General features: G+C 48.5%; 1 protein-coding gene across 3 annotated transcripts in view; it reads right to left on the reverse strand.

Annotated features, from left to right (window-relative positions):
- Window positions 1-1,815: 1,815 nt before the first annotated feature.
- Window positions 1,816-22,731, reverse strand: part of Reep1 (receptor accessory protein 1) — a 108,427-nt gene continuing 87,511 nt past the window's right edge. For 2 of the 3 annotated variants that reach the window (XM_063229686.1, XM_063229685.1), the window contains 4 exons: window positions 17,687-17,864; window positions 13,596-13,631; window positions 6,899-7,053; window positions 1,816-4,769 (listed from right to left, as the gene is read on the reverse strand). In XM_063229686.1, the coding sequence (XP_063085756.1) occupies window positions 4,698-4,769; window positions 6,899-7,053; window positions 13,596-13,631; window positions 17,687-17,864 (441 nt within the window). In that variant the 3' untranslated portion in view covers window positions 1,816-4,697. The remainder of the gene's footprint in view (window positions 4,770-6,898; window positions 7,054-13,595; window positions 13,632-17,686; window positions 17,865-22,731) is intronic. The other variant, XM_063229687.1, reaches the window with a different exon arrangement.

The raw sequence follows: 22,731 nt of genomic DNA on the forward strand, positions 1-22,731 counted from the left end.
GAGTACATGTCTGTTACTGGCACCCATTAATACAGAATGGCATTTGATTTGAGATGAGGTAGGAGCCTGGCATGTGGAATGGCATTCTGTTTTTGATGGGCTTTCCTTTTTTTCACACTTCTGGGATGGCAGAGGCCACCACTTGTAAGGCTCCTACGTTTCTCCTCATTTGCCTGGTTCCCGCCCTCCATCTCATCTGTAGTGATGGGATGAACTTGCATCTGTAGAAGCTGAACAAGAGGACACTTTCCCACAGGACCTGTTACAGAGGCCTCAGAGCACCCTGATTTCTAGTCCAGGGCCAGAAAGGGCAGAGATGAGGGCTGGCAACCAGGGCCTTGGCATCTAGAGACAGGCTGATGGGCAAGAGGGGAAAAGGACTTCCATGCATAACTCATTCCTGTTTGTGGGTAGGAGGGCTTGACCATAAAATAGCTTTTATTAAGTGAAAGAATACCTAAATGATGTTCAAGTATATGTATAATTTGAAAAGTAGATGGATAGTTTATCCAAGTATATAATTTATTGAATACTTACTCTGCCCCAGCATATCTATAAAACTACACACATAGCTACAAAATACTAATCCTTTTACTAACTTTAAAAAGGAGATACCATTTATACCTAATTTAAAGTACAGCTACTACATCTCAGAATCCCAGTAGAACTCTTGCAAGCCTGTGTGTTTCCTTCAGTATTCTAACAACATATGAAAATAGTATACCTACGCCTACAAGTGGCTGTAACTTCGCACTATGATTTTGTCATTTTTATTAGTACACACGTGCAGCACACAGTGATCACAGTCATGGTGGGGCGTTGGCACATGCACGCAACACATCTCCATTCTCTTCTCCTCCCCTCTCCAGCACTGTGGATTCTAAATAATTCATAACACTGTACCAATCCAGCTTTTACATTGTATAATTTAGCTGTCCGGGTATTTGCTGACTCAACCTTGTTAATCTCAGCTCTGTTGACACTGCGCCTGGCTCAGTAAATTAAGAAAATGGATTTGAAGCCTTTTCCCCCATTTCTTCCTGCTTTCTAGCCTCTGAATCTGCTTTTTTTCTGCTGCTGCTTTATTTTATAGTCCTTGTGTCAAAAATTTAGAATATAGGAGCAGGAAAGCAAAGGAAATGTGTCCAATTTTGATGTTTCAAAGTCTTTGTTCCCTTCTCCCCCCATGGAGCCCAAGTGTACCTGCTTGCTTTATTTATTTATTTATTTACTTATTGGTCTTTTTGAGACAAGATCTCACTATGTAGTCCAAGCTGGCATCGAACTCACAGTGATCACAGGCATGCACCACCACTCCTGTCCCCTGCTTGTATTTAAAGGCAAGGGCTACAGTAGGGTTAAGGGAAGGGTACTCCTGCCACCTATGATGGCCTTGCCACCCAATTATTCTTTGCAATAAGCATGGGGTTGAATTTCCAGACAGGTTAGCCACTGGGAATTTAATTTCTAATCCTTACTATTGCTGGTCCTTTTTCTCTTTTTTGGTTGTGGTGGTGGTTGTTTTGTTTTGTTTTGAGACAGTGTTCACTTATTTACCCAGGCAGGGCTTGAACCTGCAAACCTCCTGCCTCAACTTCCTTAAATGGTGGGATTATAACAGTGTGCCACAGTACCAGCTTCCTTATTTATTTATATTATTATATTTTGAGACAGACTGTTGCTGGGCTCATACTTACAATCTTCTGGCCTCAGTCTCCCAGAGTTCTGGGTTTATAGGAGTATACCACCATATCCAGCTCCTACATTTCTGAAAAAAGTATTTGCTTTTCTCTCATGAGTCCAACATAACAAAGATTCTTTAAAAGAAAAATGTTAAGACTTTATTCAAGATGTATATCAGGCATTATAACAAAACAGCAGAACTTCAGCCTTTGGAATACTGTAGTTTTACATCCCTTTGATGCACAGTCCAGTATACTATTTGATAACAGATCATTCTATAGACTTCAGAAATAAACTAGAGGAAATGTGCACAGTCATGATCAAGAAGAACAGCAGCTCCTAGAGTGTACACTGTTAGAGGAGGAGACCCATCCTTTGCCATTTCAAATACTGTGCGAGGTGAACAATGACGGCCGTGGTTGACAAGCACTCTTAGCACAAACACATGGACGGTTACCACAAAGGACACACATTTCCCAGGTCAGCCAAGTAAGCAAGCTATTCACACAGAGCCAGGAGGGATCATGACTAAGCGCTCCAGGTGATCAGCCCAGGACCACGCCTCACCTCGTCAGAAATGAACAGGTGCTCCGTGGCAAGGGACTAAACATGGAAATTACAGACTTTCGAGCTAGCATTTTGTAAACAGCCTGTATCTGTAAGTGAGCAAAGTAAAATAATTCAGTTATATCCTCTAGACAGAACACCACACCACTATGTGTACACTGATAGGCATTCACATTTTATGTCTATCCATATACAAATATACAGCTGGTTGGATAAGTAAACACATTTTGCCAGAAATGTGACAGCTGCTTTCAGTTGTACAGTGAGTGTCTTCAGGAGAGAAACCAACCCCCTAGACAACACTTGAATGAAAAAGTTACATTTACATTAAGACAGCAGTTTGAATATACCTTATGTTTTTAAATCTTAATACAGCATGTCTGAGAATAGAGTGTTTTCCTTTTGGCATAGTTGAGTGCAAATTTGATTCGCATGGACTTGTTACAACTTTCCATTGTGAAGTAAAAATACAGGATTTTGAACTCTGCTATTAAAGGCATTCATTATTTTGGCAAAACAAAAGTTTACTATAAAGCTGCTTCTCTTAAGCTTTTTTTGCACTTGTTTCTGGGTATGCTCAACTAATAGTAAATACATTTTAAGAAGCATGTTTTTCTTTTTCTGGAACTATTCAGTGAGCTTGAAGAGTAATAGGATTTCTGTCCTCTCTAACGGGTTCAGGTATTGGCATGGGGCATAGATAACCGATAGTCTATATTTGCCCTCTCAATTTGCTTTTAGATCTCTTTTCCTAAATCCTTTTGTAAATTACAAAATCATTTTAACAGGAAGTGTGGGAAGAAGGGATTCCACTATCTTTATCTGGCAACTATCAACTTCAATAAAAACCCTTTGTAAGAAGGCGGAGATCTAGCTAATGTGTCATGAGCAAAGGCCACCAATGCATGTTCACTCAGCTCTGTAATGGGACAATTTTAATTGGGCCTGCCTGCTTTTAGTGGACGGTGAGTTCTAAGTGGTATATAACACTACTTCTCTACAGTTGGTGGGGCATATCTACGAACAAACACAATCCAATATGAGTACTGGGTAGTGACCACTGCATGCAGTACACTGGAAGGAAACACCAACTCTAAGCACAATACACTAGTCCTACCTTTTGGCTCAGCTCTCAGAGGGAGGGGAGCTACCTCAAACTACAGATCCATCTAAACCAGATTCTGTTCTTAAATAAAACCCTTAATAGCAGGGGGTCCCCTCAGCCCTTTCTTTCCCTGCTAAGTAATCCTGGCTGATAGAAAACATTCAACGACCCAAGCGCCCGTGAGCATGCGTCTATCCCATTCACATATGGAGAGAGAACAAGGTTTGGGCTGAGCAGCTGGTTATCTCTAAAAGTCTCATCCTCTAATACCTGTCAGAACCCACCCTTTGGGTTGTTCTAAATGTGTCTCATGTCTTTCAGAACATACCTGAACAAAGCATAGTTCTAGCTTTTTGTAGGCGTGTTTTGTTTCTTTTTGCTTAGTGTTCTATAAAACAAGGTGCTCAGACTTCAGGCTTCTCTACCTGAGGAAATTAGCCGCAGCACGGATCACGCTGAGGGAGAGTCATGTGGCAAGACTTGAAATACTCAAGATTCTGCTAACAGCCCTGAGTCCCCATTCCCAAGTTTTGCCAATAGTGAGCCACCTGCCCAAAGCAGAGTTAACGCCCTTGGCAAGGCTCGGCTCCTAACCCTGACCCCAAGGGGGAGATGAGCTTGCATGTCTTCCTGATCTCTCACTAGCACTCACCCCTGATGCTAAATATCTCTACTCCTGACTCCTCCAGCCTGTCTACTACTCAACCATTAGAAAAATGCAGACACCATCTTCCTGCGGGAAAACAGATGCTTTACTGGAGCTGGATTTGGAAGCTTTATAAGCACATTGGAGACATTGTCTAGAGTCAAAAAAATTTTTATACACACATTCTTTTTCGCAGTTTTCTCACTTAGAACCTCTGGCAGCCCTTGCAAGTTCATTATATTAAGCCAAAAGCCATAAATATGTACACCATAGTCCAAAGGATTAGTACCAAAAACAAAAAATGTTTTTTAAAAAAATGTTTGCATTTACAGGACTAAAAACTAAGTATGCAACATATAGATTACAAATGTACATGTCAGCAGCAAAGGAGTGATTTCTCTTCCGTTTCTAAACACAATGCTGTCTGTAATAACGATCCAATTATGGAACATCACTAACCTCAGAAGACTCAAAGGTCACCCCACCCCCACCTTTCCCTTTAGCCTCTCCCCAGCAAACTAAAGAGAAGGGGGCAAACAAATTCTTAATGGTGGAAGAGGGGAGCGAGAAAAGGCATGTCTGTGAGGCTGCACACACTCAAAGCACACCCAGCCTGCGGATTTTGTTATTAGTGACTAGCTCTTTAAGGCAGAGGAGGAACATTCTGTGGATCCGGTGCTGTTGGCTCATTCTCACTCACGTGGTTTCAGCGGCTGAGGATGAGGTACTTTTCTTCTTGAAGCGAGATCGAAGGAGTCTAGGCGGTGCCTGGTAGGAAAAAAAAAAAAGGAAAAAGGCATCCATGAATGTGGCCTGCTGAGGACAGCACCTGGGGGAAGGGGTCATCCAGTGTGATGACATTCAGCTCCTTTGGCCAGATGCACTTAGCAAGGGACTGGAGCTCCTCTGAGTCTCCACAGCATCCCCCACGCACACTGTGAAGCTGAGCCCACTGAGAAGCCGACACAACCTCTGCTTGCCTCGTGTCCTAAGGGAAGGGTGGCAGAGTGACACATCTTTCTTGTTCCACTTACTGAGTCAGTAACTGGAGTGACTCAGCAGAGAGAAGAGCCTGCCACCTCTTCCCTGGTCTCTGTTCTTCTCTTTGGGAACTGGCCTCCTGTTTCATGGTATGTGCTTTAAACTTCCAGTCCCCATATAGGAAGGAGGTAGGAACCCCTGGGGGCACAGCAAACCACACCACAAAGGCAAGACCATTTGTAAGTATCAAGGGTTCCCTCACCTTTCCCACAAATGACTTGCAAGGTATCCCTCCTTCTGTGGGGTACCCAAATCACAGGAGGATTGCTACGATAGTCATAGGGGAACCTTGCATAGCACTGTAAGGTGTTCACACAGGTAGCCTCGACCTGTCCTCCATGGCATCCCTGTTAGTCTGCAAGGAAAACTTCTCCACACCGTCCTTTCACACTGCTGTTCCTTCTGACTGGGAGCACTTTGCTCCCTCTTGCCTTGAACATCAGTCCCCCTGAGCACCTAGCTCACAATGGCTTCTGCTCAGGACTCCCACACTGAGGTGAGGCCTCCTCACCAACTCTGTCCTTTGGCAGCATGCATGTGTGCCATGTAGCAGAAGCTTTTGCACCCACAGGTGTGTGTGTGTGTGTGTGGTGGGGGATCCTCTGCTCAGTCTCCCCATAAGATTCTTGGTTGACTCCACTGAACTTCCAGAGAGCAGGCCCATGTCCCACCCACTAACGCCTCCCAGTGACAGCTGGGAAATGCCAGCAGGTACAGTGATACACACCTGTAATCCCAGCACTCTGGGAAGCTCAGGTAGGAAGTCCCCAACTTATTAATGGGACCCTGTCTCAAAATAAAAAGTGGGCTGGGAATGGAGCTCAGTGTGGAGGCTCAGTCCCCAGAAGTACAAAAGATGAAAATAAAGTTGTTTTTAAAAAGAAGGAAAGAAGCGAACGCATGAGAGAACAAGCTCAGGCCCTGATAACAAGCCCACAGGTGGAGCCTCACTGCTGGGAAATGTTTAGGAGCCCTGTCTGAGCATAAACTAGAAGCAGCTTTTTAGTAATCTGCCTCGTGGCAGTTACAGTAAACAGTGAAGCAGTCTGCAACTTTAAAACAAAGCCAAAACCATAATCCCAAAGCCCTAGGTGTTTTATGCAGGGATCTCACCCCGTGAGGAGGCCAGACCCCGGGTGGGCTCCCAATAACTCCACAACTGATTCACACAAGACTGCTGCGCAGGCAGCTGACTGGAACTGAGAGTCTGCTATGAACAAAATGCTGCCCTCTCATCATCTGACCTCATGGGGGCCTGAATTTTATGGACACGTCAGTCCTAGCTTGCTCAGATGGACCTTCAGGCTGCAGGATTGCAAATGGGGACCAGGAGAAAAGACCAATGGAGCAGAGAAAAAGTCCCTGGGGTCAGCTGAGACGCCACTTGCATCAGGGGGCTTAGCCATCCTGCTGCCAAAACCACATCCACAGCCACAACTGGCTGTGGTGTCTAGGTCAAGTCTATTGTTTTTGACAATTTAAAAGGGCCTTGCCCTCCAATAACATTTTGTGAATAGCTGCTTTGTACCAGGCACAGTGCTATGCCTTTGGAGAAACAGTGGTGAACAAACCTCATTTATAAAAACGTGTCACGCTTGGAGAAGTAAATCAAAATCTAGATGCCATACCACTCTATTTCTAAATGAAATCTGTAGTCTCTCTGCCTGACCTCCATCTCAGCAGGTAGCTGGATGCTACCTGGTTTATCCTGCCTGTTTGATGGAGGGAGTTTTTACCCCAGCACTTAGGAGATGTTGGGTACTCCTGAAAGGTGCCACCTGAGACTCCCAGATCGCCAGGGCAAAGCCCCTAGGCAAATACATGCTTCGCAGCCCACAGCCCCAGACACTGTGTACCTCCAGGGGAAACTCCGTTCTTCTCGGTGCCTTATACTTGTACATGAAATCCAGCAGGTCTTCCTCCTCCTCCTCGTCAGAAAACGCCAATGGGTTTTGGACCTGGTGGGGCTCCCAGGCCTTCACACCACCCTCATTCACATCTCCCTCAACCACTTAATGTCCATTTACAATCTACACAGAGGAAACAAAGTACAGCAAGGGGGGTTCAGTGTTGAAAGGAGCAAGGAAGGGCAGGAAAGGCAGGGTTAGGCACACGGCACAAGAAGCCAGGCCTGTTAGGACAGCCGAGCCCCCATGTCTGGGGATTCCTGCAGGGAGGGGGTCAGGGTTGTGCCAGTGCAGCTGTAAGACTCACCAGGCACCATGCACAGTACCTTAGGCTCGGAACCCACCAAACAGCTACCAAGGCGGGTAGGGCACCGCTTCCCTGGGAAAAGCAGCTGCCCTGACTGATCAGGGTCAAACCCTGCAGCTTAGACTTGTGACCCCACACCAGGATGCTCCGGGGGCAGGGAGATCTCAGGGGGCGAAGTGCATGATTTTCTGTATTATACATACAGAGCAATGTTGACAGTGCGTGACATTTGTGTGTTCACCTCCCATCGCTTTTTCTTTCCAGTCACATTTCTTTCTAAAGTAAAGTAGCCCACACAAATCTGTGTGTGGTGTACAAATATGAACTGGCCCTGGCCTTCTGCCTCCTGAGTTGGTGCAAGAATCAGACCTGAGAGATCCAAACCCCACCATCCCACCAAAGGCCGATTTCAACATCCCAGGCAGCTGCACAGCACTGGCTCTGGTCCTTGCTGGAGCTGATCCTCAGCAAGGGAGGCACCAAAGCTGGTCCCTGACAGTGCCTGTCAATGCCCGCTGCGAGGTTTCACCACCCCCAGGTCAGCTCCAACACTCTTTTAAGAGACAAGAGGGCTTAAGGAAGCCTTAAGGGATAACACTGAGCAGAGCTGTGCAGATTTTCTCCTTTCAAAGGCCAGTCCTAGAAAAGCAGGGGAGCCTGTGGAAGCAGAAATCGAATGTGGCCCCTCCTTCCAAGAACATAAAAGCAAGATTCATTTCAGTCTGCTTTGAATAAAACCTCAGGAAAAGCTCCCAGAATTAATTCCTCTCGCTGAATACACAGTCTAGTGCATATTATCTGGCCAGGCAGCCCTATCTTAGTAGAGATATAAAATATCCTCTGCTATGCCCAGCTTATCTGACATCCACAGAAACATTTTTCAATGCTTCCCATATTGTTTTTATGTAGAATCACAGAAAGTAGAGCTCAGATCATCTGGTCTCTCTACCCTGAGCTCTGCAGATTAAAAACTCCAGCGTTTCCTGGATTCCCTGAAAACACGATCAGTCACCAAACATGCTCTGTCATGACCTGACAGCCAGGGGTGTGCAGCAAGCTGACAATTAAACCCTGCTTTTGAGTGGCTTTACCGGCTTATGCTGCCTTACCCCCCGGCAGCCAGCAGGGGGAAGCATGAGAGCGCAGCTGCCTTAATCAAGCCTTTGAATCAGAGCAGCAGGCAGGGGTGGGCTCAGCTCAGACAGCAACTTAGTAAGGGCCTAATACCATTAATCCTTGGACTGTTTGCACTCCATGCACCCCGTGGCCTGCCTACTCCAAGTTTAGATTCCTCTCTAGTCCCTTCTCTTGCAAAATTGGCAGACTTTAGGACTTTGTTGAGCACAAACTCTGCAGCCCAAGGGAGATGTCTCAAGACTGTCGCGCTCCCTGATCTCCCACCCTGAGACCCCACCGTCCTTGGAGTCTGTAGCGGAAGGCCTGTGTTACCTGCCTCGGTTCTCCTGTCAGTCTCCTGCCTCAGCCTAACAGAAAGCATCATCATTGGCCCTGGCTCCCTGACTCCCTCAGAGTGCCTGACTCAGGGCTGGGCACACAGTGGCTACTCCCTTGGTGCACTGAGTGGGAACCATAGGGTCATCTCAGAGACCTCAGCTCTCACCCCAAGTCACAGCCTGACACCAACCAGGAAACTCCTCTGGATGCAGATACAAGAGCCCCTGCCTGACAAGAGCAAGAAGAGACAGGACTGCCCAGAACCCACGGTTCCCAGACTGAGGTAGAAACTGCAGAAGTGGCCTGACCTCTCTCCCCCAGGCAGAAAACCACATCCTGGGGAACCAGCTGGTCTGTGCCTCTGCACCTTCACACGCTGTTCCCATAAATTCTGCTCCAGGGCTTTCCCTGCAATGACCACTGTGGGTCAGAGGTGCCCTGAGTCCCTACACAGTCCTCAGGGGGTCTGTACTCAGTCTGGATACACTGAGGCTGAACTGTGAATTAACACATCACCAAAACAATTATCACTGCCTCCAACTGAAACCCAAAGATCTCATGGGTATCTTCTACTGCGTCCCTGAGCCAGGATGACAGGATCAAAACGAAGTAACCCTTGGGACCCCTCGGAGTCAAAGGGCAGTAGATGTCCAAGCAGGAATAGAAAACTAGCACTCACTTGAACAGCGGCTGGGGGCCAGTGGGGGGAGGGGGGCTAGTGTGGGTAACTTCCATCTCATCAGAAGAGGCTTTGGATGGAAGCCACAGAGACAGTGTCCTAAAGGGATGAACCCCCTGGTCACTGTGTCCCCTAAACGTTTTGCCAATACTACCTATAATACACTCAGGGTCCTCGAGAGTATTAAGTGCTTTGGACAAGCCTGGCCTCTGAGCCTCAGGGCAGCTGTTGTTGCCTGCGCCTCTTAACTGATGGCATCTCTGTCTCTGCAGAGGTTGGGGGAAGCCCAGCATCTTTGACCATCCACACCTCAATGGCCCGCATTTTAAACTGTCTTCTAACCTTCACCACCCTGCACCAGGCTTCATTTTCCTTACTTTGATTCACTGTTTTGTGTGTATTTACACACACACGTAAGTATTTATTGGAATGGGGAAGAAATGAATGAGAAAAAACCCCACAGAACTCAGTCCCACTGAGGCAGTGCCAGACCAGGATGAGGCACAGCAGGGTGGGAAACACAGCAATGCTCCTGTCCCTGCACATCTGCATAGAATGTGTGACCCTGACCACAGGCCTGAGAGGCATTACTCTCTGAATCCTAGTTCCCTGGTGGCCCCAGAGACAACCTGCATGGAGCAGGGTCTCCCACGCAAGGCCAGGGCCCCAGGTCTTCTCAAACACTGGATGCCCGGAGCCAAAGCCTTGAGGCCACAGAGCTGGCAGCAAGGGGCCTGAGGCTGGAAAGTTCCAGGAAAGGGCAGGGGAGCCGGCCTGTGTGTTAGAAACCAGTCTACACAGCACAGCAGGCCAGGCAGGGCCCCTCCTCTTCTCTCCGGGGTGGGCCGAGGAGGAGAAAACAGCCACAGCATCTAAGCCCTTTAAAGGACTGACCAGAGCCTCCTGCTTGAAGCCCTGGGCTGCACCCCCCCACAGTGCAGCACAACACCTCCGGGTTAGCAGATCCATCACAGCACACACCAGTTAGTAAGAGAAGGCAGCAAGCGCGTCACAAGAGCATGCCTGTCCGGAACACTTACATCCGTGTCCCCAGCAGCCACCGAGGAGAGAAGAGAGAACATTCTGTTAGGGAAGGGTCCTCAAGGATGAAATCTACACATGTGAGTGTGTGAGTGCACTCATGTACTAACACACACACACACACACACACACACACACACACACACACATAGCTGCTGCTGCCCACATGCTGAACCTCAGATGGCGCTTTGCTCTGTGTGCTGTGCTCAGAGCAGAGACTGGACTGCCAGGGCCACGCTCAAAAAGTGCTACTCATGCTCATTCAAATTCACAGTCATATTTCTGATCATCCTCTTCACCTCTTGGATAACTATTTTTTAAAATTATGCTCCACATCCTTGGTTTTGAAAGGAGCAGCATCTCTTCTAACTAATTATAGGCAGTGACTGTAAGTTCAGTTCCAAGTTCCATCAAGATAGGAGAGAAAACAGGAGGAAAGGTGGTAGAGACAGATAATAACTGAAGCACAGAGAAAGTGAGGCAGAGACACATGCAGGCAAAAACGGAATCCATGGATAGGCAAGCAGGAACCGGGCACAGGTGTGTGTGTGTGTGGGCGGAGTGTTCTCCCGGTATCTGACACATGCAGCTTAGGACAGAGGCTCTGCCCAACACATGCTGCTCCTTGGAGTCTCGGCTCCTACTGCCACGAGGTGGGGGTGCTGCCTTGTGACACACTCATTAGCCTCCAGGATGGCCACTTTTCCTTTTATCAGCCCCATCCTGCATTAAGACCTGGATTTACACCCCTGGGAAATTTCCCTTTCAGTTCCGGGACCACCTTTCTATACGATCTGGCCTGAGAAGCCCCACCGTGTGATACCATTTCAGGTACCCGGGAAGAGATCAGCTGTGATTCCTTAAAACCCTCCCTGGTGGCATCGCTGATTGAGAGTTGGGCTTCAGCCCCAGGTCTCAGATGAACCTTCCCCAACACCATCTGCCACCTCCTCCCTGTCCAGCACTCTTCACTACAAAAGCTGTCAGAGTCCAAAGGATGCTGAAGGCATCCAGCCCAACGCTGCCACCTTCCCGAGGCCTAGAGAGGAGGGACTGTCCCAAGGCTACAGAAGGAAAGGCTGTTGTGCATTGGTACACTAGGGAGCAAGGAGTAAGCACCCCAGGGCGTTGAGCATGAAGAGGGCCCGTGGACAGGTAGAGAAGGGAGGCTGGGGCCAAGACTTTCACTGAGCCCCACTGCTGCCTGCTCCTAAACAAACCTCTATCCCTCTGGAATAAGGGGCCACAATTCCCAGACACAATCTGTGCGTGCAACCTGCCGTGGCAGCCCCTCAAAATGGAAATCCCTGCAATTATATCTCCATGTCCTGAAGGAAGCCTCTGGTTACTAAACCACCAGGTATTATGGCAGGTGAGGGCTTCCTGAAGTGCAGGAGGAGAGTGGAGTGGAGGTCACCTTTACCCTTCCTGGTCCCCCAGATGACAATATCCCAGAATGAGAGAAGCACAGAGTTCAGATCTGAAATGTTAAAGGGTGAACAGACAACAGCAACCAGGCCCAACTTGGACCACTGGGATGGCACAGTTGTTTCCTGGGAACCAGCCTGTCCTTCAGACCCCAGTCCTCACATCTGGCACAGGAAACAGCTGCATGAGGACCCTCTGTTTTTGATATGAGCTGGGAGGCCCCCAGGGACACCAAGCTAGTCACACCAGGCTAGAACTGGTTTCCAACCATGCACAGTGCTCCTCTGTTGGCTCTCCTCAGTCTTATAGCTTCCAAAACCCCGGGGTTTTCTGTGACCTTAAAAAGCTTAGCATTGAGAAGCTTTAAAAATGAAGGTATGAGGGAAAACAGGACACTTCTAATGGAGTCTAAATCCCCCTGCTGGCCAGCCATGTGAGAGACACATACCATGTCACAGTGGCACAGAGCTAGGGTTACAGGCCATCCTGGGCTTCCTCTCTTCCTCACATCACCAGCAAGCTGTAGACCAAGATGACCTCTCTACCTTCCAAGCCAAAGGCAGCTCCTCCATAGGGGAGCCAGGAAAGGTCCCCTGAGGATGGTTTCATTGACCCAATTGAGGTCAGACACACAGGAGAAACAAACAGGTCATGAGAAAATAACATGGCCAATATCAGGGGTGCCATGGCCCCATCACGCCATCCCTCACACAGGCTGAATGGACAGCAGCAGGAGGCCCTGTCCCAAAGTGGAAAACCCACACTCCACCTCTCTCCCTGAGCTGTCCTGCTTTCTCTAGGCGATAATAACAGGAATCCTCCAGAAAGCCCTTCACAGTCATTTTCACCACAGTGCAGTGAGGCAGGAAAGCAGGAACCTTTATCTCCATTTTTAGATGAAGAACCTGAGCTCAGAATAGTTAGTGGTTCACACGAAGTTGCACGGCTAATAAGTGGCAAAGCAAAACCAGGGCTCCCTCGGCTGCACCAATGCCAGAACCCTCTAGAAACGCAGGGCTTCATGACTTCAGAGGATCTTGGCAAGTTTTTGTTCTCATTGTCCAGAACACAACCTTTGATATTCTTTCCTTCAAGAGGTGGAGATAATGCTCCTCCCTTTGAATGTGGGCTGGATTGATAATTTGCTTCCAACAAATAAGAGTAATGGAGAAGCAGTGGGTAGGACTTGAGAGTCAAGTTTATGAAAGATACTGTGCTTTCCTGCCTGCCCTCTGTCTTCTAGATCACTCTGGACCAGGCTGCCTGCCATGTTGCAAGGATGCTCAAGCATTCGAGGAGAGGCACTTGTGATAAGAACTGAGGGCCTCGGGGCTGGGGATTTAGCTCAGCGGCATAAGCGCCTGCCTTGCCAGCAGGCAGTCCTGAGTTCGATCCCTGGTACCGATAAAAACGAAAAAGACCAAAAAAAAAAAAAAAAAAAAAGAACTGAGGGCCTCAGCTAAGAACAATGAGGGGCACCTTGCAATGGATCCTCCAAGATCACTCAAGCGCTGGTGCACAGCTTGACTGCAGCCTTCTGAGAGGTCAAGCCGCTCCCAGATTTCTAGCTAGGACCTGGAAGGCACTGTGTGTGCTGTTTTAAGGAATTAGTCTCCTGTGCCCTCCCACCCAACCATGCAGCTGAAAGGGAGCCCAAGGTCAGGTGATAGCTATGGGTTAGAGCCTCAGTCTGTGGCAAGTCCAGCAGGCCGTGAAGAGGCTGGCTACCTACTCACCTTTTCGGGTCCGGCAGGTGGAGCAGCAGGTGCACACTGTGGGAATGGGGTGGGGCACCATCAGTGATATCCCCCCAGCCCTGGTAAATAGGGAGGTCCTTGGGCACTGTGGGAATCCCTGGATGTTAGATAGAGTGCTCCCAGGGAAGTGGGTCTCAGCAGAGACCCCCAAGGTGGGGCTGGATTATCTCATTTTCCACTTCTTTTCAGGTGCTATCTAGAAAATACCCTCCTCTGGTCCACAAAGGTCAGGCCTGGCATTGTGCAGCTGAAGGGAGGGTAGGGCATGGAACAGGAGTTTCCTCTACGAAACAGCTCCAACACCTCCCCTCCCAGAAGCTTCTTTTCTGGGCCTTTGGGTTCAGGCCTCACATGGACCCCCAAACAGGAAAATGTCCAGTGTCAGGGTGTTGGGCCAAAGGCCTAACTGGCTACTTCCTGCCTACACTATTGGTTGTGGTGCACCTGGGCCTTGGTAGGTAGTAGGTGTTCACTAAATGCAGGCTGAGTGACTCCAGATCCATGCGTGGCCACAATCAATCTTTTAACTCTTTCTGGTGGTCAATGCTAGACATTCAGTATATGGTGTGCATGTCCCTCTCAGTTCACTCTGCAGGCAGGGCAATGTCATTCCCTGCCTGCCCTCACTCTTTGAGGCACGGGGAAAACTCCAAGCAGATGAGAGGGCCAGGGGCAGGGGCAATGTCCAGCCCCACTCCAATGCCCAGACCTTGCATCCTCCTCAGACTGCACTCCGGGGCCTCTGTGTTCCAGGTGTGTGTGCTTTGGGGCAGCTGCAGGGTGGGCAGAGGACCTGCGTCCACTTGCTAGGAGCATGCAGGAATACTTTATGTGCTTGCTTTCTCCTTTCTTTCTCTGCTTGCTTCTTTCTTTCTTTCTCCAAGAGGCAGAGGGCTGAGTGATCTTCCTTCTCAGCTCTCAGCAAATGGCCCTCCCCGTTTCATGGGCACCTCCTCCCTTCTGATGTGCATATGTGTGACTTTCATCCTGGCACATTGTGGCTCATGCTTCCTCCCTCCTCAAAGGGCAGCGATTTTAATATCCAAGTGTGCATATTTTTGTTTAGATGTGTTCTTGTGAATCCACAGTGTTACTTTGCATGATGGTCATAGATTTTTATTTTACATAAATTGTCACATAAAATTGCATTGTTTTGTACTTTTCTCAGGAGGCACCAGCCTTTGGGATGCATCTGTGTGCCAGTTTAATCTGTGGGTTCTCACAGCTGTGCAGAACTCTGGGGCTGCAGCCACCACCTTGTACCTGTCACTCCCGGGCTGTCTTCAATGTGTGACACCTGTCCAGAGTTTGTAAATGGTCTCATTTGCTGTCACACAACCCCAAGACATAGGCTGAACAGGGATTATGGGATCCTTTAACCAAAGGCAAAAACTGAAGAGAACTGGGACAGTCTCCACATCAAGGTTGAATCCCTGGGGTGACTGTCTAGGGCACACTGTCCTAAGAAAAGTTCTGAAGCTGAGTGTAGGCCCAGGAAGGACAAATATGGCATCTCCACAGCCCAGTGTTACCTCCCTAAGCCAGAAGCCCAGCCGCTCCCCTGCTCTGACACTCCCCGATCTGACCAGTCTGGCACCTGAGGTCCACGCTGCCAGCCTTGGAGTGGGGGAGGGCACAGCAACACTGGATGTCAGGGCCTCCTCTAATGGACTTCTTCCTGGGCACCCTGACCTCGCTCAGGGAGTGACAGCACTCTGTTCTGCACACCGAGGCCTGGGCCACCTTTCATCTGTATTTCTTCCTGAGACGCCTTTATTTTGGCCCTCAGAACAGCTGGGGAGAGTGCTGACCCACCCCTGGCCTCCCTGCTGGCCCAGCACCTCCTTCCTCCACCTTGTAGAATTCACAGGTGTTGAAGTCAAGGGCAAGGGCCGAGCATGGCTGGCCACACTCCAACATGGCTGGGTCTCTCAGCCCCACACTGAAGCCCTTCCAGTTGCCTAGGGAAGGAGTAGTGTGGCAGAGATGTCACCCCTCTCCTAATAGAGGTGGCATAGCGAATGCCAAAGCAAATCATCTGAACTTCTTTCCTGGTGCTGGGCCTGGAAGCTATCAAGGCCCAGGAGACATTCCCAACATCCTGCCAGGCCTCTCACATTCCCGATTCTGAGGCTGCCCTAGATAAATTTCCAAGGGGAATCTCAGCAGCAGGCCTAGATTCTGGGCCTCTGTGGCCTTGGCCTAGGGCATGACTTCCCTGAGCCTGCCTCCCCTTCTAGTACCTCCTCTACAATGGCAAGATAGACTCTCAGAGAGAAGTGACTGCTGGGCCACTAGGTCACTTCCCAGCCAAAGCAGGGGTCCCTGTCTGCAGCCCGGCCATTCAGCTTTGGCTTGGGCCCTTCAAATGTCTGGGATCTCACTATTTCACAACTCAGTCCATTTTTCTCCTGGACACTTTCAGTATCACAAAGTGCTTTCTTGGGTGTGATAAATAACAACAAGACCAATAGTAGCTACTATATACTGGTGCCAGGCACCACACTGAGTACTTTTATCCAGCTTATTCTAGCTGATCCCTACAGATGATGACACCCTAGGTACTGATAAGGAATCTGAGCTAGAAGAGCTTGCCCAGCTCGCAGGACTACAGAGTGCATACTTTGTCCCTTGGTTCTTACTCTGCCCTATGGGCCTCACAGAATAGGGCCCTTTTTCCTTCCAAGTGACAGCTCTCATTTGAGGCTCAGTAGCATAGTGGTACATGTCTGTAATTCCAGCACTTGGGAAGCTGAGGCAGGGATATCATCATGAATTTGAAAATAGCCTGGACTACATAGCAAGACCGTCTCAAAAAAAAAAAAAAAAAAAAAAAAAAAAAAAAAAAAAGAAAGAAAGAAAAGAAGAAAAAAGAAAAAGAGAGACAAGCCCTGCCTCACCCCCACAGCCAAGCCTCTACCTCCCTGGCCCTACCTACCTATTGGGGTTAAAACAACTCCCACTAAAAACTATACTTATCAAACCTACAGGAGGACAAAAGGAACATTCCTGAAAAGGGCAGGAACACAGACACCATGGGTGCTTGGCTCTGAGTGTGCATCACCATTCTCAGGGAGACGTGGGTCATGCTCCCCCACCCCAAGTCAGGTGGGGTCTTTTGGGACCTGTGGCTCAGGGCAGAGGTTCCCCTGCAAGCTGCACCTCGGAGCATACTGTCAGAGTCCAGGCAGGGTGGTCAGCAGGGACACATCCACAGATCCCAAAAGGCTGGCCCATGTCCCACTCTCCCCCTCGGCAGCAGACCAGCAGTGTCCTCCACACCTCCATCATCCCTGTCAGCAGCAGCACTGCTCAGCTGTGACTCCCTGGTCCCTGTTCCCAATTCAAGTCCACTCCCTAATTTGCTGTGAGCCTAAAACCCATGCTGAGAATCAGATGCTACTGGGTCCCCAACACAGCTGCACCTTAACAGCATCACACATCTAGGTCTCATCCCAGACTTACTGAGGCCTCTGGGGATTGGCCCAGGAGCTCTGTATGTTGAACGAGCTTCCCCCAGATTGGTTCCCACATGAACAGCCTCATGACAGGTGTGAAAAAATTGAAATTAGACATTAGAGGTACAGGTGTGGCACCCACAGACCTAAACCTCAGAGACCCCTTGTAGGGTCTGTGGGGGCTGTTGGTGTGCACGATGAGTGGGTGGTCAGGGAAGAGGAGCAGACATAAGAGTGAGAGAGAGGACAGGGAATGGCTAGGCAGAAGAAGGCCTGTTAGGGGTAGTCAAAACAGGAAAGGCCCCGAAGGTGGAGCCAGAGAGGAAGAGAACAAAGAAGGCACCCACCGCCCAGCTCCAGCTGTGCCTGGTGCCTCAGGGGCTGGCCCAGGCACTGCCACTCAAGCACCCCAATTCTCCAGGCAGTCAGGTGGAGCCTCCACTTCGAAGTCCCCAGGCCAGCTTCCTGGCCTGAGTGACACTCTGCCCCTCAGCTGACAGGATCTGATGGACATCTCTGGTAGTGGCAGGTCCCTGGGCAAGGGCCAAGTTGAGTGCCTCTCAATGAAAGCGAGGAACAGGGGCAGGTGAGTGGAGGGGAAGAGACACCTACCTGAGCTGCCAGCGCTCTCAGAAGCACTCCTGGACATCTTAGGCTGGCCGTGTTTGCCGCTGGCCCGCCCAGCCCCGGGTGGAGGGGGACCTGTGGGAGCAGGGGCACCGTCTCCCCTGATGGTAGTGAGGTCCTGCATGCTGAAGCTCCGGAGTCTCTCTGATAAGGCACCCTGTCCCTGGACACAACACAGGAGGGCACACGTCAGAGGCCTGGCACAGGGTTGTGGACAGCAGTGGGGACAGACAAAGGCCGAGGAGCCCTTGTTCTGAGGGTTGCTGAGGTGGAAATCAAGATTAGAGGTACTGCTGGACACAGTGAGGGGACCCAGGCCCTGGAGCTTCCAACCCACCCCGCAGGGAGCTCAGCCACTGCTCCTCAGGCTCGAGGCTTCTCCTTCAGACACCCCATGATGAGCTGGAGCCCCAGGCGGTCCAGGGTCAGGGGGTGACTGCCGCTGAGCTTACACTAGAGACCACTGGCTGCTTCCTGGCTTTACATAAGTAAAAATCCATATATGGCTTCATTTTCCTCATCCCCAGTATGTAAGAATCTGGTCAGAAAATCAAAACCTAACATTCTGTGCTCAGTCCTAACTCTTCAAAGGATATAAAATATAGACAGTATTTTGTAATGTGTGACTGTCCCTTCTTTTAGCTGTCCTTTCTTCTATCTGTACAGCTGTTCCTGTTTATAAAGGCACATTTATGTTGGCACATTTGGGTTTCATAAAATACCTAAAAGGTAATGAATCAGGGAAGGAAAAACGATACTTAAAAAAATCCCTGCTGCAGATTTAACCATGTCATATTCTTGGGGGTGGGGCACAGGATTAATCGCGGGCGAGGGCTGCTCTTTTGTTGAAGAAAGCAAGATAAATGCACTGTACACATGAAAGAGAAGCTCTTGGCTGCCTGCTGGGGAGAATCTGGCGAACAGCAAGGATCACAGGGAAAGCCTAGGAGGCAGCTAGGTCTGAGTGTGCCTCAGGGTGGGAGAGACTCACGTTTGGGGATAGGAACTGGGGCTGGCGGGAGGCTGGGATCCCTGAGAACTGGCTGGGATTTGAAGCAAGAAGTGACAGGCAAGTAACCACCAGACGAATTTGTGCACTCTGGCATGTTCAGATTTGGGGGTGGGAGGAGGATGCAGCCTGCTCTCAGATACCAGGGGCAGAAGTGGGGACCACAGCCACAGGGGACACCAGCAGTGGGAGGCGTGTTTTGTTTGGATAATGAAAGAGTAGCCCTAGAAGTCTGGAGGGCTTGGGGACAACAAGGCCCAGTGACTTAACAGAACCAGCAAATCAGCACAGAGGTGATCAGAGGAGCTGAAACCGGATCCAGGCTGGTGGGTTGGATGATGAGACAAGCAAGGACCCAAAGGGCTTTGGCTGAGGCTTTCATAGGAGGGAAGCCGGCTTGGGAGAGGCTTCTCATTTTACCTAATAATAATAGTAATGAAAGTGAAGTGGTAGACTCACAAGCACAGCAATCCACAAAAGTGACAGCTCCAGATGGGAAAAGGCTCAAGCGAAAGGAGTTGGAGAAAAGGGCCAAACAAAAGGGGCTCGCAAGAAGGATTAGAAGAAAAGTCAGATGCAGCAAAGAAGCATTTTGATATGAAGTAGCTAAGTTCCCAATGTTCCGAAGATATAAACCATGCCCCAGGAAGCTAACAATAACAAGAGAAAAGTAAATAATCACACACACATACATATATATATATTATGATTATAAACATAGGCAAAGGAGTGTTTGGAGGACATTATGTGAAAAAAAAAAAAAAAAAAACAGAAATCACCCTCATTGCCTCAGATACTGCTCTAGATTGCTGGGGAGCAATAGTCCCCAGCATCCAGGTGAGCATCCAGGCCTCACATCCAGAAATCAACACCAGGTGGGGGGTCTTTGCCAAGAAAAGGAAGGCTGGATCAGCCGCACACCCTGCCCCGCCCTATCGTATCCCTTCTAAATCTAACAGCCAGTGAGTTACCCATGGTCATCTTACTCAGGAACATTTTACAAGACATCTAGACTCTAGCTATATTTGTGGTGCTGGGCATTGAATCTGGGGCCTTTTGTGTGCTAGGCAGATGCTACCACTGAGCCACATGCCCAGCCTGACATCTAGAATTTGGAAGAACAAACCATGAGGCTGAAAAGTGTGAGAAAACAGTCTGATTATTATAACCGAGGAATTGAACGTGAGGTTAACAATCAGGCAAACCATTCACTGACATGTTCTTTTATTTGTCTTCCCGTTTGTTTACTAATCTGTTCAACAATGATTTATCAAGCACTTCCTGTGGGCAATGCATTGCACTAGGTGTTATCAGGGAACAGAAACACGTGGCTCAATTTCTGACAAAACACGAGAAGACAAGAGTATAAATGACAACACAGAAGTGCCATACCGAAAGCTACAGAAGATAAACATAAGAACTATGGCTCTCAAGTCAGGCCTAGATTTACATTCCGCTCCTGTCATTTAGCAGCCAGGCGACCTTAGCCTCTCGCACCTCTACACTCATCTGCAGAAGATCACCCAGCTGGCAGGATGGTGCTGAGGATGCGGTGAAATTATGCCCTTCAGATAAATACCCATTACAGAGCCAGAGACAGAGGAATGTCAAAAAACGCCAACCATGGTGACGAAGAGGATATTGCCACTAAGTGGCTGCTGAAATCAGAAAACGGAAAAGATCGCTTTTATCCAAAAGGACCAGGAGGGGCTTCATGACTGCAAGTACAAATAAAACGGTCAGGGACTCGGTCCATCCGTGTCATCTGCCAGTTCCTGCCAGCGCTCAGCAGTGCGCCTGAGAGGAAGCAGCAGCGGGCATCACGGCGTCTGCATTAGCAAAGGGCTCTGTTTCACTCCCAGTTCTAATATCACTAGCATCAGGAAGACTGGAAGTGGCAGGGTTAGGAAAGAGGAGATAATAATAGCTCACTTCCCATCTAGTCCGTGTCGGAGTCAGTCACAGTGGCATGGAAATAAAGAGTCTTGCAAACAAATTAGCCCTTCTCTGTCAAAACAGTCGCAGATGTTTAAAATCAATATGTCTCCCTCATTGGTAAACCTCTCAGCCACGCTCTGCCTCTACTCGAAAGCTCATTCTATTTTAGTTCCCGCAAACCTCAGTCTACCCTCTTCTTCAGCTCTGCTCCAGAAAACCTTCGTTCACTTATTCTGGACCGCTGACTTTTGGGATCAACCTAGTTATCCTTACTTTGGGAAAATAAACATGGAGTGGGTTCCCTAAGTCTGGAAAAGCTCTATGCTATATCCTCAAATTAATGAGCCTACTGCTCAAAGCTCTGAGAGTCCTTCAGTGTTCCAGGTTATTTAATTCCGTGTATCCCCAGTGTACTTGACCACAATGGGACCCACTGGGAAAGTCATTCCCAGAACCGTGGGAGCAATGAAACCCAAAATGTGTAATAGTCATTGTACAAAAGAGAGGAAAAGAAAGTGCTCTAAACTATATAACTGCATGTATATTTAAGTGTATAACATAGAAAATGATATCACAGAGTTTTATTGGATCATTGAACAGAACTGATTGCAGTATCATTGTTGGAATGTCCACTCTACAAGCTTTAATTTTGTGACTTGAATAATTATTTCTAAGATGGCAATATGTAATCCATTAACTAATGATTTCCTACTGTTCATTTTTTTCTTCTGTAAATCTGTATAACTTGTACCCTTTCACTGTTTTTTTTTTCTTTTCTCCTTAAATAAAAAAAAAAAAAGAAAGTCATTCCCAACTCCATTCTTAGAATGATGATGAAAAAAACATTATTTCCCAACCTTCTATGCAACTACAGAAGGCCTTAGTTGCAATTCTGGCTAAAGGGATGTATGAGGAAATCTGTAGAGAGATTTCTGGAAAAGTTACTTTCCTGATGTGTAGGAGGAGAAAGGCCTGACCTTGTTCTCTGCTTTCTGTGTGGCTCAGAGGCCTGGAACTGACATTTATTGAGCAAGAGAAACACAGAGCCTCGATATCACTAGGTCCCTGGAATAATGACACCTCCCGCTTAGCCTGAGACTTCTTGTAAATGATGCTCCAAGAACACATGCATTTTCATCTCTGCAACTGGATGATCTTACAACTGCTACCATCGCCCCCCCCCCGGTCATCACTGTCCACACAAGAATGCACCTGGCCGTCATGCCCCATGGCACGGCTGGGCAATGGAAGCCTCTGGGGCTACAAACCCCTTAGCAACCACAGGAGGAAGGAATATGAGTCCTGCTTGTCTAACACATTCCACTGACACCTTCTGTTACAACAACGAAAATGGCAGCATCAGAACTGACAGGATGGGTCTCAGCACCTTAAAAGAAAGTTCTAGAAATAGCTCCCCATTAGCAAGGCACAGGAAGGAGCAGAGAATGGTACAGCATGGCTATAAATGGTTAAGATGAGCTGAAAAGTGGCTCAGAAGACCACTCTGTCAGAGAAGAGTGAGGTTAGGAGGACTTTAACCCACTTATTGTGCTCTTTCTAATTGTGTGTGCCAAAGTGACACACACACACACACACACACACACACACACGACTAAGCGTTTCAATGAGAAGTAGTAAACACTCTAAGTGAAAACACATGGTGATCTAATTTCACTGCCAATATCTTCTTCCTTAGTGATACTTAAGATAATGATATCACCCCACCACCCCAGGAGGCTGAGGCAGCTGAATCACAAGTTTGAGCCCAGCCTTAGCAGATCCTGACTCAAAATAAATTTTAAAAAGTGCTGGGGAGATGTAGCTCAATGCAAAGACCTTGGGTTCAATCCCCAGTATCAGTTTAAAACAAGACCATTATGCCTTAGAAACCTCAGCATTTAGATTCAATTGAGTAAGACTGCACAGCCCAGAGCAGCTTTCTCTAACCACCGTGACTTCCTGAAATATGCTCTCAGTGCACCTGTGAGTCTTTGTGGTGCTCCACACAGTCACCCTTAGCGGTTGGCTTCGCTTTTGGTTTGTCTCCCCAGAAGCCTGTTTCCTTACCATTGCTGCCTGGGAT

The sequence above is a fragment of the Cavia porcellus genome, unplaced genomic scaffold (assembly GCF_034190915.1).
Source record: "Cavia porcellus strain 051 isolate PalLab524CR breed Dunkin Hartley unplaced genomic scaffold, mCavPor4.1 scaffold_18, whole genome shotgun sequence".
In the NCBI taxonomy this organism is placed as follows: Eukaryota; Metazoa; Chordata; class Mammalia; order Rodentia; family Caviidae; genus Cavia; species Cavia porcellus.